Source organism: Xyrauchen texanus, chromosome 18 (assembly GCF_025860055.1).
Source record: "Xyrauchen texanus isolate HMW12.3.18 chromosome 18, RBS_HiC_50CHRs, whole genome shotgun sequence".
Lineage (NCBI taxonomy): Eukaryota > Metazoa > Chordata > Actinopteri > Cypriniformes > Catostomidae > Xyrauchen > Xyrauchen texanus.
Window position 1 is genome coordinate 39,118,823 of NC_068293.1, and position 13,667 is coordinate 39,132,489.

At 34.2% G+C, this 13,667-nt stretch overlaps 2 protein-coding genes across 2 annotated transcripts in view; one reads left to right on the forward strand and one right to left on the reverse strand.

Moving 5' to 3' along the window:
- Positions 1 to 533: 533 nt before the first annotated feature.
- agr1 (anterior gradient 1) lies at positions 534 to 5,740 on the reverse strand. Its single transcript, XM_052148130.1, has 8 exons — positions 5,685 to 5,740; positions 5,120 to 5,239; positions 4,942 to 5,005; positions 4,798 to 4,850; positions 4,322 to 4,398; positions 4,144 to 4,207; positions 1,053 to 1,136; positions 534 to 776 (listed from the first exon to the last, which is right to left on the reverse strand). The coding sequence occupies exons 2-8, from the start codon at positions 5,214 to 5,216 to the stop codon at positions 709 to 711; spliced, it is 507 nt and encodes a 168-aa protein (XP_052004090.1). The 5' UTR covers positions 5,217 to 5,239; positions 5,685 to 5,740; the 3' UTR covers positions 534 to 708.
- A 1,763-nt stretch (positions 5,741 to 7,503) lies between these two features.
- The window catches only part of traf3ip1 (TNF receptor-associated factor 3 interacting protein 1), a 41,300-nt gene continuing 35,136 nt past the window's right edge, over positions 7,504 to 13,667 (forward strand). The window contains exons 1-2 of the mRNA XM_052148123.1: positions 7,504 to 7,743; positions 10,876 to 10,944. Coding sequence (XP_052004083.1) covers positions 7,621 to 7,743; positions 10,876 to 10,944 — 192 coding nt within the window. The 5' untranslated portion in view covers positions 7,504 to 7,620. The remainder of the gene's footprint in view (positions 7,744 to 10,875; positions 10,945 to 13,667) is intronic.

Genomic DNA, 13,667 nt, shown 5'->3' on the forward strand with positions numbered 1-13,667 from the left:
TCTTAATATCAGGAATGTTGTACTAGTGGAAATTACTCTTGATATCAGTAATTGCACTAGTAAAAAGGATGATTTTTGTTATATATATAAAAATGAAACTACTAATAAGAAGTGCATTGCTGATATGTGAAATTGGAATTACAACTAGTAAGAAATTAATTTTATATATACGTTACTGCATTTTGAATAGAAGTGGATGAAAGTTTGTTGTGAAATTCTAGTTCAAACGCAGTTACAGATATCAAGAATGACAGTTTTTAGTAGTTGAAATTGATTTTTTTGATACCAAGAATTAGCCGATTTCTGCAAGTGGTGACATAATTTTTTTACATCAAGATTTTATGTTTTTACTCATGTAAATATAATTTCTGATATCAAAAACTGGCATGAAACTTGAATTATTGATATCAACAATTCATATCCTGCTAATGATTAGGATTGCCTACCATTGGTCTGCTAAAAGTTAAATTTGGTAACTTTTTGGAGGACACTAGAATATAGATGGCCCCAAGTCTCAAAGAAGCATCTTTCAAACTGATAAATGATTTTATTCACATTTGGAAATGGCTAGTTACAAAGAGAAACATGTATACTGTGTACAAAATTCTAGAAATTTCCATTTAAGTTTTTTTTTCTTCCGTAGAAGTTTCTTGAAAACTTGTCACATCTGAAAGAGGGTAAGATGTCATCTTTCAGGTTCTGTACCCATCACAGGTCATCATGTTCCTCGTGCTCATTCTTGAGCAACATCTTGGCTTTCATCATGTTGTCTTCCACTACACAAACAAATATAGAGACAAGAGATATGATTAGTGCATGATGAATTAATAACTGCCCTAAATCTAAAAATAAACAACATTAGTACATTCTGATTCTTTTTGGCTGATAGGTTGCATGAGATAGCATGTGTTAGATTGTAAATAAACAAAAGAGCTGCTCTCTTCGGCTGTTGGGAGACTCAGACATGGAAATATCGAGCTGAAGCATAGGTGCTTGACAACCAAAGCCACAGTCTCTCAGTGGAGCTCATTAGACTGCAGAAAGACACTCACAGAAGTCCATGTCGTTTGGCTGGTAAGTGTACATTCGGTTGACGTACTTTCCAACAATGTCAGCTCGCACAGTCAGTGAGGGATCTGGGTGGAGGGAGAGAAGGGAAGAATGAGGAAGGGTAGGACGCTAGGAATGCTGGAACTATATTTATTTATTATTTTCCACCCAAAATGCTTGAATTATTCAGACATTCTCTCTCTCTCTCTCTCAATTCAATGGGCTTTATTGGCATGAAAGTTTCAAAAACAATGTTGCCAAAGCATCATATATAATAAATAAAATAGAACAAAAGCAAAATACATTTTCTCCAATAACTTGGACAGTATATAATATAATTATTAGTAATATATAAATAACAGCAATATATAAATTATTATTATTATTTACAGTCAGGTCCATAAATATTTGGACATCGACACAATTCGAATCTTTTTGGCTCTGAAAGTAACAAGATGTGCTTTAACTGCAGACTTTCAGCTTTAATTTGAGGGTAATTACATCCAAATCAGGTGAACGGTGTAGGAATTACAACAGTTTGTATATGTGCCTCCCACTTTTTAAGGGACCAAAAGTAATGGGACAGATTAACAATCATAAATCAAACTTTCACTTTTTAATACTTGGTTGCAAATTCCTTGCAGTCAATTACAGCCTGAAGTCTGGAACACATAGACATCACCAGACGCTGGGTTTCATCCCTGGTGATGCTCTGCCAGGCCTCTACTGCAACTGTCTTCAGTTCCCGCTTGTTCTTGGGGCATTTTCCCTTCAGTTTTGTCTTCAGCAAGTGAAATGCATGCTCAATCGGATTCAGGTCAGGTGATTGACTTGGCCATTGCATAACATTTCACTTCTTTCCCTTAAAAAAACTCTTTGGTTGCTTTCGCAGTATGCTTCGGGTCATTGTCTATCTGTACTGTGAAGCGCCGTCCAATGAGTTCTGAAGCATTTGGCTGAATATGAGCAGATAATATTGCCCGAAACACTTCAGAATTCATCCTGCTGCTTTTGTCAGCAGTCACATCATCAATAAATACAAGAGAACCAGTTCCATTGGCAGCCACACATGCCCACGCCACCATGCTTCACTGATGAGGTGGTATGCTTTGGATCATGAGCAGTTCCTTTCCACCTCCATACTCTTCCATCACTCTGGTACAAGTTGATCTTTGTCTCATCTGTCCATAGGATGTTGTTTCAGAACTGTGAAGGCTTTTTTAGATGTTGTTTGGCAAACTCTAATCTGGCCTTCCTGTTTTTGAGGCTCACCAATTGTTTACATCTTGTGGTGAATCCTCTGTATTCACTCTGGTGAAGTCTTCTCTTGATTGTTGACTTTGACACACATACACCTACCTCCTGGAGAGTGTTCTTGATCTGGCCAACTGTTGTGAAGGGTGTTTTCTTCACCAGGGAAAGAATTCTTCGGTCATCCGCCACAGTTGTTTTCTGTGGTCTTCCGGGTCTTCTGGTGTTGCTGAGCTCACCGGTGCATTCTTTCTTTTTAAGAATGTTCCAAACAGTTGATTTGGCCACATCTAATGTTTTTGCTATCTCTCTGATGGGTTTGTTTTGATTTTTCAGCCTAATGATGGCTTGCTTCACTGATAGTGACAGCTCTTTGGATCTCATATTGAGAGTTGACAGCAACAGATTCCAAATGCAAATAGCACTCTTGAAATGAAGTCTGGACCTTTTATCTGCTCCTTGTAAATTGGATAATGAGAGAATACACACACCTGGCCATGGAACAGCTGAGCAGCCAATTGTCCCATTACTTTTGGTCCCTTAAAAAGTGGGAGGCACATATATAAACTGTTCCTACACCGGTCACCTGATTTGGATCTAAATACCCTCAAATTAAAGCTGAAAGTCTGCAGTTAAAGCACATCTTGTTCGTTTCATTTCAAATCCATTGTGGTGGTGTATAGAGCCAAAAAGATTCAAATTGTGTCGATGTCCCAATATTTATGGACCTGACTGTGTATGTATATGTATGTATGTGTATATATGTATATGTATGTATATGTGTATATACTGTATGTATGTATGTATATATGTATGTGTGTATGTATGTATGTATGTATATATATATATATATATATATATATATATATATATATATATATATATATATATATATGTGTGTGTGTATATACAGTATATGTGTGTGTATATATACAGTATATGTATGTGTGTATATGTATGTATGTATGTATATGTGTGTATATGTGTATATGTATATATATGTATATATGTATGTATGTGTGTGTATGTGTGTATATGTATATATATATGTATGTATGTGTGTGTATGTGTGTATATGTGTATATGTGTATATATATGTATGTGTGTATATGTGTATATGTATATATATGTATGTGTGTATATGTGTATATGTATATATATGTATGTGTGTATGTGTGTATATGTATGTATATGTATGTATGTGTGTATATGTGTATATGTGTATATATATGTATGTGTATATGTGTGTGTATATATGTATGTGTGTGTATGTATGTATATGTGTATATACTGTATGTATGTATATATGTATGTATGTGTGTATATGTATATATATGTATATATGTATGTGTGTATATGTATATGTGTATATGTATATATGTGTATATGTATGTATGTGTGTATATGTATATATATGTATGTGTGTATATGTGTGTATATGTATATGTGTATATATATACATGCATATATGTGTATATGTGTGTATATGTATATGTGTATATGTATGTATATATATATATGTATTAGTAATTCATATTAATCTCCATTGCGATTCTCGTTGGATGCTCAATACTGCATTAGTCATTTTATTATATTTTACAGTAATTAGAACTGGAGGGCTGGGTGTGTGCTAGATTGTCATTAAAATAATCCCACAATATATAAGTAAAGAAGGCTAAATACTGGCTCATTTGGGTCTGAAATATGACATAGAGGTGTTTTTCAGGAGTATTACAGTGTTAAAATTGTATTTATGATATATGTTTATGTGACCCTAACTGTAGAAGCCATTACATCTTTTATTTTTCACAATAGATGTAAAGTCATTTAAAGGAAACTCACCAACAAACATGATCCTGGGGACATAGAAGCCATCAGGGGCCAGGTTAATATCATTCGTTTCATGCTGAAAATCACAATCACACAGTGAAGAACATCTGAGAATATTCTAGCTTTTATTTTATCCATATTTCATTTGAATGTCCATCAACTATATACTGTAAAATACAATGTACTTTACCACTAAATTGAGCATGATGAAATCTGATTTGGCCAGTTTTTGAATAGATTCATGTTCAGTAAAAGCCTTTTTCAGAGCTGAAAGTGAGCGATGAGAGCAGGGAGATTAGTAAAATGTCATGCAGGAGCCTTTTTTCACATACTCAAGCAAAACAGGTTGTCATTTAAAGGAATAGCTGTCCCAAAGACATACTTGTGGTGTTTCAAGGAATGTTTCGAACAACATTCATGTGAAACACAAAAGGAGAATTTAAAAGAATCGTTATACCTTTTATGCTCCACGCAAAAGAATAACAGCATATGAGTTTGGAACAACATGAGGGTCAGTAAATTTTGACAGAATTTTTATTTCAAGTTTAACTATTCCTTTAGACATGTGTCTATGCACAGATAAAGAATCTATAAAACAATGCCAACATGTTCAGTTCATTTCAGGTTATGTGGACTGTTTAAATGAAGAATACTAAAGGTGCATACCTTTACTGTGCGGACAATCCTCCAAATGAAGAATGATCATCAAAGGCTTTTTACTACAGAAAAACAGAGACATGTGTAAACAATCAAAATACATTAATTACAGGTGAGAATGAAGTTCAGTGTGATTTCTTCATCTTTAGGTACCTTTCAATCATTTCAGTCAATCCCTGATTATATGTTTGAACCCAGTTGATGTCATCGCCCCAGCCTGAAAACACAAAAGAGAAAATACTCTAGACTGGACTTATGTATTTCTACTACAAGTTACATTTCAAAATTGGTCTTATTAAGATCTGTTTTTTGATATAAAACTAAATAATACCTCTTGAGAGAGTTTGGACTGTCTTTTTTTCCCTCTCCGACGAGACTTCACAAAACACCAAGAATAAAAGTAACACACAGGCGGTCCAGTGCTGCATGATTACAGTGTGTGCTGTGTGTGCTGAGGAATAAAAGAAAGGAAAGAAAATGGAAGTCAAATGTGAGTAATGTTTTGAATATTAGACCGTTTTAATGGTTGGGTCCACCTACTACGAGTTGAGAAATGCTGTTGAACAGGACAAACTTGCTTCTAAAGCTGAACAGTTGGCAACAGATGTCACCGCATATTAATTTAAAATATTTTCAATCTAATAAAATAATTTCAAATGCTACTACAAGCTGAACTTAAAATTTAGGTTTTCTACTGATATCCTAGCAGTATTATAACAGTACATTCAGTTTGCCATAAAAAAAAAAAAAAAAAAAAAACATTCTTGACATGCAAGTTTGGAGTGCCAAAGTAACTCATAAGTGTCCAACAAGAACATGTGATTGTCTAAAATAAGAATAATAAATTGCTCCATAGCACAAAATTAAATAAAAATGGCAAATAATGGAAAACTTACGAGGAGAGAAATAAGTGAACTAGATTTATTGTCCCTCTCTTCAGTCTGACAGCAACTACTATCTAGTTTGGCAGGCATTCTTATAGTCATGCTCTGTAACCTCCCAAACAGGTTTTGCACAAAAGAAAGTCTCAATTATTCTCTTATTTTCTTTAAGTCAAACAGAAATTCAATGATTTTTTTTTTTTTCTTTTTTTTTTTGGACGTATATGTAAAAAGCTTTTGTAAACTGAAGTTGTCTGGCAAGTTATTTAATGAGAGACAATATTCTTTGTACCATGATGTTTTACTATTCCAGGTTGTGGTTTGAAATCACACAAATGTCAGCAAAGTTGTGCAACAAGCTCCGGCACCTGTCTGTTTTAGGTGGAGGTCTACATGTACGTGCCTAAAGTTCAGGCTGATCTGTATCGGTTTTGTCTTAATTTCAGGGTACTGTGTGTTATAATGAAGACCTGGTGTTATCAGATTGAAAGTCTACCTGAAAAGTTTTGAACACTTTTGATTTCGCTTAGCCTGCATTTATAGTAAAAGCAAAGGGGATCAAATGTTTGTTTACTGCAAGTAATTGAAAAATTCTGAATATTGGGGGGATATAGCCTAAATACCATTCAAACTGAGCAATTGATTAAAATAGCAGGTCAGAATTTTTTGGTTTTTATTGGTATGTATCTTTATTGGTTTTTTATATACTTTAGGGTTTATTATTTGTACATATTTTTTCTATTGTTTATAGTAAAAATGTTTGTAGTTTTATTAACATTTTAAGTATATTTTACACTTTTATTTTTATGTATTTAAAAATACTATAATATTATAATTGATGCATTTAAAAATACATTTATAAATTAATTTGAATATTTTTCATTTTTATTTTGTTTATTTTTATTTATACATTTATCGTTATTTGGTATTTGTAGATATTTAATTTTATAATTAGTCAAAATCAGTATTATAATTTTACATATTTTAAAATGCATTTGTTTTTAAAATACTGTAAGTAAAAAATTTATTTATTTGGTTTTGATATTTAGTAGTTCTTTATTTTATGAAGTTTTTATTATTTGTATATTATCAATAATGTATTAACATTCATTAGTTATAATTTGTTTATTGTATTTATTTGTTGTCACTTTATTCATGATATGTAAAAACTATTATTTGTCAAGCATTTATAATTCTTTGCATTATTATCATTCTAGATATTGTATTGTAATTTATTATTTCATGTATTTAAAATGCTATAATTTAATCATTGATGCATTTACTTACATATATACATCCATCCATCCATCGTCAACCGCTTATCCTGTGTACAGGGTCGCGGGGTACATATATACATTTATTATTAAATTAATTCAAATATTTTGTATTAATCACATTTGTTTATTTGATTTTATTTGTTAGTAAAAATAATTTAATGGTTTATTTTTTGTAGTATTTATTGTTCATACATATTGTAATGTCGAATATGTGTTCATTATACATATTTTATTATATTTTGTATGTATTTAAAATTAAAAATTTCATGTAGTATCTTGTATATATTATGGATTTAAATACATGTATTTATTGATGCAAAATTTTATTTTGGTAATTTATTTGTTTTCATTTCATCTGGCCATTTAGGCTTGTATGTGACCGGTAACAATACAGATATGTATTCTTATTTTGTTTCGGGTACTATAAATAAAATAATCAAAACACTTGACATGGATTTTAGACTGACCCGCTGTAGTTTGCTGTTGCTATGGACACCTTTGGTAATTTACTGTGTCCGCGCAGGCGCAGAATTGGCACAGTGGAGGATTGTGGGACAGAAAGCTATCGCCACGGCAACAGCAGCAGAGTTTAGCGATCGGAAATCTGCAGCTAGCGTAACACTAACGCAAGAGTAATTCAATAAAGACAGTTTTTACCTCTTTAGTGTGTTGCAATGAACGAATCAGTGGCCAAAAAGACACAGGAGAGTTTGGGGAAAGTGATTAAAAAGCCTCCACTTACAGAAAAACTGCTCACCAAACCACCGTTCCGATACCTGCACGACATATTCAGTGAGGTGAGTTCTTTAAAACATTATTGTTACATAAATAGTGCTTTAGGTATCTAATTTCCCTATACATGCTGCTTTAAACACTGCAAATGCATTTTATAGATCGCAACAGGCTAACCTGCTAATGTAGCCTGCTCATATAGCAAGATCATGAAAGATGTTTCATAATGCATCAGTGTAAATGTGTCAGATCTCTCATGCAAACAATCAACCTAAATATTTCATCATCTAAAGTCTAGATGAATTTCCAGGGTGTGAGGGTTTAGGTGATGTTGCTGTGTTGTTGGTGGCGAATAGAATTGTTATAGGTACATCTATGCAACATACATGTGACAGTGTGTGAAATACAATAAGTACAATACTGCACAATATTCAATTTTGTGTTAAACAATACCATATTGCCTATAATCTATTGAAGAAAAGCTATACAATACAATAAGCGTTATACAATCTAGTAGAAATACAATATGAAACAATGTACAATACAGATAACGGTACACAATATAAGAGATTAATAACAGTTAATATGTTGTTAGCAATTTTCTCACTTCCTCTTAAAGACAGTCTCGGTTTTATAAGATTGAAGTCTCGTATATAAAGCCATCGCTCTTGTTTTAGCAACTGAGCTGTTAAACTGCTTACTATGTATAGAATAGAATGGAAAGAACAGAATGGATGTTTCTATTTTAAATCTTTTGGCAGGGCTGGTGGAATTTGGTGTTGGTAAAGCCATGCAATATACTGTATAAATATCAAAAATCAAAGACAGTTTAGTTGTTGTGTGATTGAAGTCACATGTTTAAAACCATAGCCGTTTTTAGCCATTTAGCTGTTTACCTGGTAACTAGGCATAGGTATGTCCACATGGCTATGCAAAAAAACAGAAGGGTCCAGTACAACATGAGTGTAAAACATGAGAACATATTCAGATAACATGAAGATATATTGATCAAGCTTATGAATCTCAATAAAGTTTTCCAAATTGAATCGCAACATTTTATGCTATATCTCCATTATTCAAGACATTGATCTTGATTGTAATTGAAAAGGGCAAGTTATTATATTCAGATGATACAATTTGTTGATGAAATTGTATTGTATTAGTGAAGAATAACCTATTTAATCTAAGATAACTTGTTTACTGTGATTACCCTCTACAAATGGAACGTTACTCTGTTTAATTGCACTTTTACCTGGCTCTGGAAATAGATATGGTGCTATCTTTAGGGAAAGATTTACACATTGTTTAAATGTATAATGAAATGTAGAGCCCACAAGAAGGTCATGGGTTAGATGTCCAGGGAAAACATAAATTGATAAAAATGTCTACCTTGCTTGCACTGTAAGTTGCTTTGGATAAACATGTTGGTGTAAACTTAAAGTGTCATCCAAAGGTTTGACTGTATACCTGGTTATATATACAGTATTAGGTAAAAGAAGAGGGCACTTAAGGATGAAGTGGATGTGTTTGTAGTCATAGATAGTCATGTGGGTTGGAGGCTCAGCTAAGATTAGCTAGACAGACACAATCACCATAAAGGTCACCACGTCTGTCCACTGACAGCATACTCACAGGAGTCATGCCACAGTTTGACATCTTTAGTTGTATAACATACTATACAGACAGTAATTTCCAATAGTGTAGTGTTTAACCTAATTTTGCTGTCATACTTAATATAGCTATGATTGGATGTACTACTGATGAAATCCTTACTTTACTGTAAATTATTTCTCCATCATTGTTAACCAGAACTAGTGGTCAGCTGATATATCGCAGAGGCCGATAAATCGGATGATATTCTGAATCTTTTAATTATCAGCATCGGCTGACGGGCTGAGTAATTTTCCCATTTGGCACATTTTTTTCTTGAGGGCACCAAGAATTACCTGCTTGCATGTGAAGCGACTGAGACATGTAAACGACCAGTCACGGTTCGTTTTGTTGTTACGTGCATTGTGTTACTACAATAATAGACTTGTGTGCAACACAGTGCCATTTAAACGGTCTGCATATCAGAGCCACGTTTGAGCTCATAATGTTAAAGTGCTCGCCTGTTTCATTCTCCCTCTCTCTCCTCAACAGTTCCCTGTAACATTTAACTGTCTTGTCTAATGATAAAAATGCAAATATCAATAAATCTGATATCATATACCGTCTTCAAATATGTGCTTATCTTGTTTAATAAACCAACCTCACAAAACGTGAGCAAATCCATCATCCTGTGCGCTCATGTATCTACATTTAAAACACGTTTTCTATCAGCCTCTCCTCAGCAATTTCCTGTAAATTTTATCTTATTTTTCTAATGATAAAAGGCAAATATCAATAAAACTTCTATTATATACTGTCTGCAGATGTCTCATTTAAACAGATATAATTTACGATCCTCATGAAAATACAGCATTTTCTACCCGTCAAAAGCTCATCTAATAACTTCATCTGAAGCACGTATTCTGTCATCCAGAATCAAAACTTAAGGATCAAAAGTTCCTCTTGCTCAGAAATCATGTGATCAGTCCATGACAATCCAAGCAGGCGATCCAGGCCGTTTAAATGGTCAGGAGATTGCTGCTGCTTTCGCTGGATCCTCACAAGCATGTGAGTGCAAATTAAAAGCATTTCACGTGTGCTGTCAGTAAATGTCTTATTCACTATACACTGTATGTAAAATTGGTTTGATTCTGTATTTTTTTATTAGAAAATGCGATTTGCTAACATGGACATGCCATGCGTGTTTGCTGGACTACTGTGTGTACTGTTATTTCCTTATTTAAAATATATTAACAATTTCTTCATGTGCAAATAAATTACAAAAATGTGATGAATAAACAGAAATCAGAAGAAACTGCTTTCTACCATTTAAAATACAATATAATTTTTTTAGATGGTTTTTTACAGGTTTTACACATTTGTTTGTGTAGTTTTGTGTGAAATTGGGTAAAAATAAATAGTTTATTAATTTTAGCAGTTTTATGTTTGTTATTTACTATATTAAATTGTGTGATTTCAGCCACCTTGCTCTCTGGATATCGGCATCGGCCATTAAAAACCCATATCAATAGACAACTAATCAGAACTCGGTGTGTGTGTGTGTTTTCATTATTGCAAAATGTAAATTTTTGTTTTCCAATTTGCAGGTAATTCGTACCACAGGCTTTATGAAAGGACTGTATGGAGAGTCAGAGATGAAGTCAGATAATGTGAAGGTAAACCGCCTCTAAACAGTCATAAAGTGCTCTTTAGAATGTTTAGGATTTAAAGGAACAGTTCACCCCAAAATTTAAATTCTCTCATTATTCACCCTTATGATTTTAAGAAGAATATCTCTTCTTGGTCTGTTGGTCCATACAATGCAAGTGAATGGGTGCCAAAATGTTTATGCTCCAAAAGCACATAATGGCATCATTAAAGTAATCCATATGACTCCAGTAGTTTAATCCATATCTTCAGAAGTGATATGATAGGTGTGTGTAAAAAAAAACAGATCAATATTTTAAGTAATTTTTTCTAGAAATTCTTCCCCCTGCCCAGTAGGGGGCGGTATGCATGAAGAATGTGAATCACCAAAAACACAAGATGAAGGTTGTGAAAGTGATCCGTTACTATCATATTGCTTCTAAAGACATGGATTTAACCAGTGGAGTCTTACAAATTACTTTTATGCTGATTTATGTGATTTTGGTTAAGCTTCAAAAAATCTTCATTTTAGTTCTGCAGATGAAAGAAAGTCATACACATCTGTGATTTCATGAGGGTGGGTAAATGATGAGCACATTTTTATTTTTGGTTAACTATTCCTTTAAAGGTATAGTTCATCCAAAAATGAACATTCTGTCGTCATTTACACACCTTATGTTGTTACAAACCCATATGACTTCTTTTCTTATGTGGAACACAAAAGATGATGTTAGGAAGAATGTACAGTATAGGTCTGAAAGCCTCATTCACCATTCACTTTCATTGCATGGAACAAATATACAAAGAAATTGAATGGTGTCTGAGTCTCTTTTTGTGTTCTATGGAAGCCATATAGGTTTAGAATAACATGAGAATGAGTAAGTGACAGAAGTCCTTTAGTAAAAAATGTTAGGCTATACAAGTATGCATATTTAGCCTAAATATGTACAAATCCGAGACTCACGTCAATGCTGCTTAAAAATCATGACAATTTTATGGTCCTCTTATTTGGCACTTGATACATCATGTTACAATTGACCTCTTGTACATGTCTGATCTTCCTGCCTCATTACCTCCTTATCTTATCCTTAGGGATTTTATCATGTTAGAAGGATTCTCTATAGCAACAGAAACTTCAAATCAGCTGTGTTTTTGTTGTTCAGGTGTGACATTGATCAGATAACTGAGTGTAACTCAAGACTCTTCTTTTAATTAGCGTGCCAATGTACCTCTTCAAGGTGAGCCATGGGGTGTGATAAATCTCAAATTTAAAAGCCTAGTGTCGTTAACTAGCTTTACTCAGATCAGTATCACCGTAACTCTGTAAGAGAAGTATGTGACTAGCTTACCACTGTCCCATGCGTGCAAAGTGAGGAGTCCGTGACTGATCCTGCTCCAAACGCTGGACAGAGCCATGAAAAGAGCCGGGGCCTTTGATGTCCTGGCATGCATAATACATGTCCATCATCACACCACCTGGGTCTGAGTGAGAGTTTGTTTGGGTGATCCATAATAGTTCTATTATTTTCTCAGTTTGTTGTGGAAAAAAAAAGCATTTTTTTTTGTTTTGTTTTTAATGAAACTTCACTGGTTAGTCCTTTGAAAATGTTGTTCTGCTGAGTATGTAAAATAATAACAGTTTGCATCAACATACAGGCTGTTCTGCCTGTGGGAGCTCATTAGGGACCTCATGAAGTATAAAAAGCATTAAATGGGAACACAGACAGTTGCACTTCATTATAACCAGCAAAGCGGAACTACGGAAACAAAAGATAGTTTAATGGAGTGAATGCATCGTCACGCATATTTTGATGATGTATAGTTGTTTAAAGGACCAAGTCAGTGTTATTGCTTTATGTACGAATCATCAGTGCTGTTAAGTCTATGGTAACTAAGCTACACCACCAAACATTTGGTAGGTTAAAGATGATAGGGGTGGTACCCGAAAGGTTGTAGGATCAGATCCCACAAGGGATGATCCTTGAGCAAATTGAGCAATGCTCTTTATACCAGTTCCAAATGTGATTTATCAGCCTTGGAAGGGCACTTTGAAGGGAGAATAACTATTATAGTCATGCTGTAAGATCGCTTCAAACTGATTTTCCGAATGACCCTTATTTTTTTTCACCTTTTATGGAGCTTTTCCACTGCATGGTACAGCTCGACTCGCTTTTTGGGGGTTTTCCAGTGTGGATAGTACCTGGTACTTTTTTCAGTACCACCTCGGTTGAGGTTCCAAGTGAGTCGAGCCGATACTAAATGTGATGTCAAGACCCTGCAGGTCACTTATTGGTCAGAGAGAATCGTCTCTACCAGCATCACTGGATTTGCGACACGGGACATCAAGATGCTAGTTTTAAAGTTAGCAACAGCGATTGGAGTATCATTTGCTCACGTGACTTTCGAATTGTAAAAAGAAATGGCTGTGCGCAAAACCACACCGTGGTCAATAAACGAGGTGCAGATGTTCCTCTCATTAGCGGCGAACGAAATGACGTGAAACGAAAAAGTCTTTCAGGAAGTGTCTCAGCTGTTGGCCACACACGGCTACCACCGGACCTACCAACATTGAAAGGACAAGTAAAAAAAAAAAAAAAAAACTTACAAGTGACTACAGAACCATCAAGGATCACAACAGCCGGAGAGGTTCAAACAGAAGAAAGTGGAAGTGGTTCAAACAGAAAAGCTTGAAAGCTTCACTATATTTAGTTGACCAACTACTGGAAAGCTTGCTTCTAAAACAACCAGGCCA

Bases quoted from the DNA above. Each gene is read 5' to 3' on its own strand.
- agr1 (XM_052148130.1), bottom strand. From the start codon at position 5,216: ATGCAGCACTGGACCGCCTGTGTGTTACTTTTATTCTTGGTGTTTTGT. The intron at 5,006-5,119 runs GTATTATTTAGT...TTGTGTTTTCAG, and splicing joins AGTCCAAACTCTCTCAAGAG to GCTGGGGCGATGACATCAAC. The intron at 4,851-4,941 runs GTACCTAAAGAT...GTTTTTCTGTAG, and splicing joins TTGACTGAAATGATTGAAAG to TAAAAAGCCTTTGATGATCA.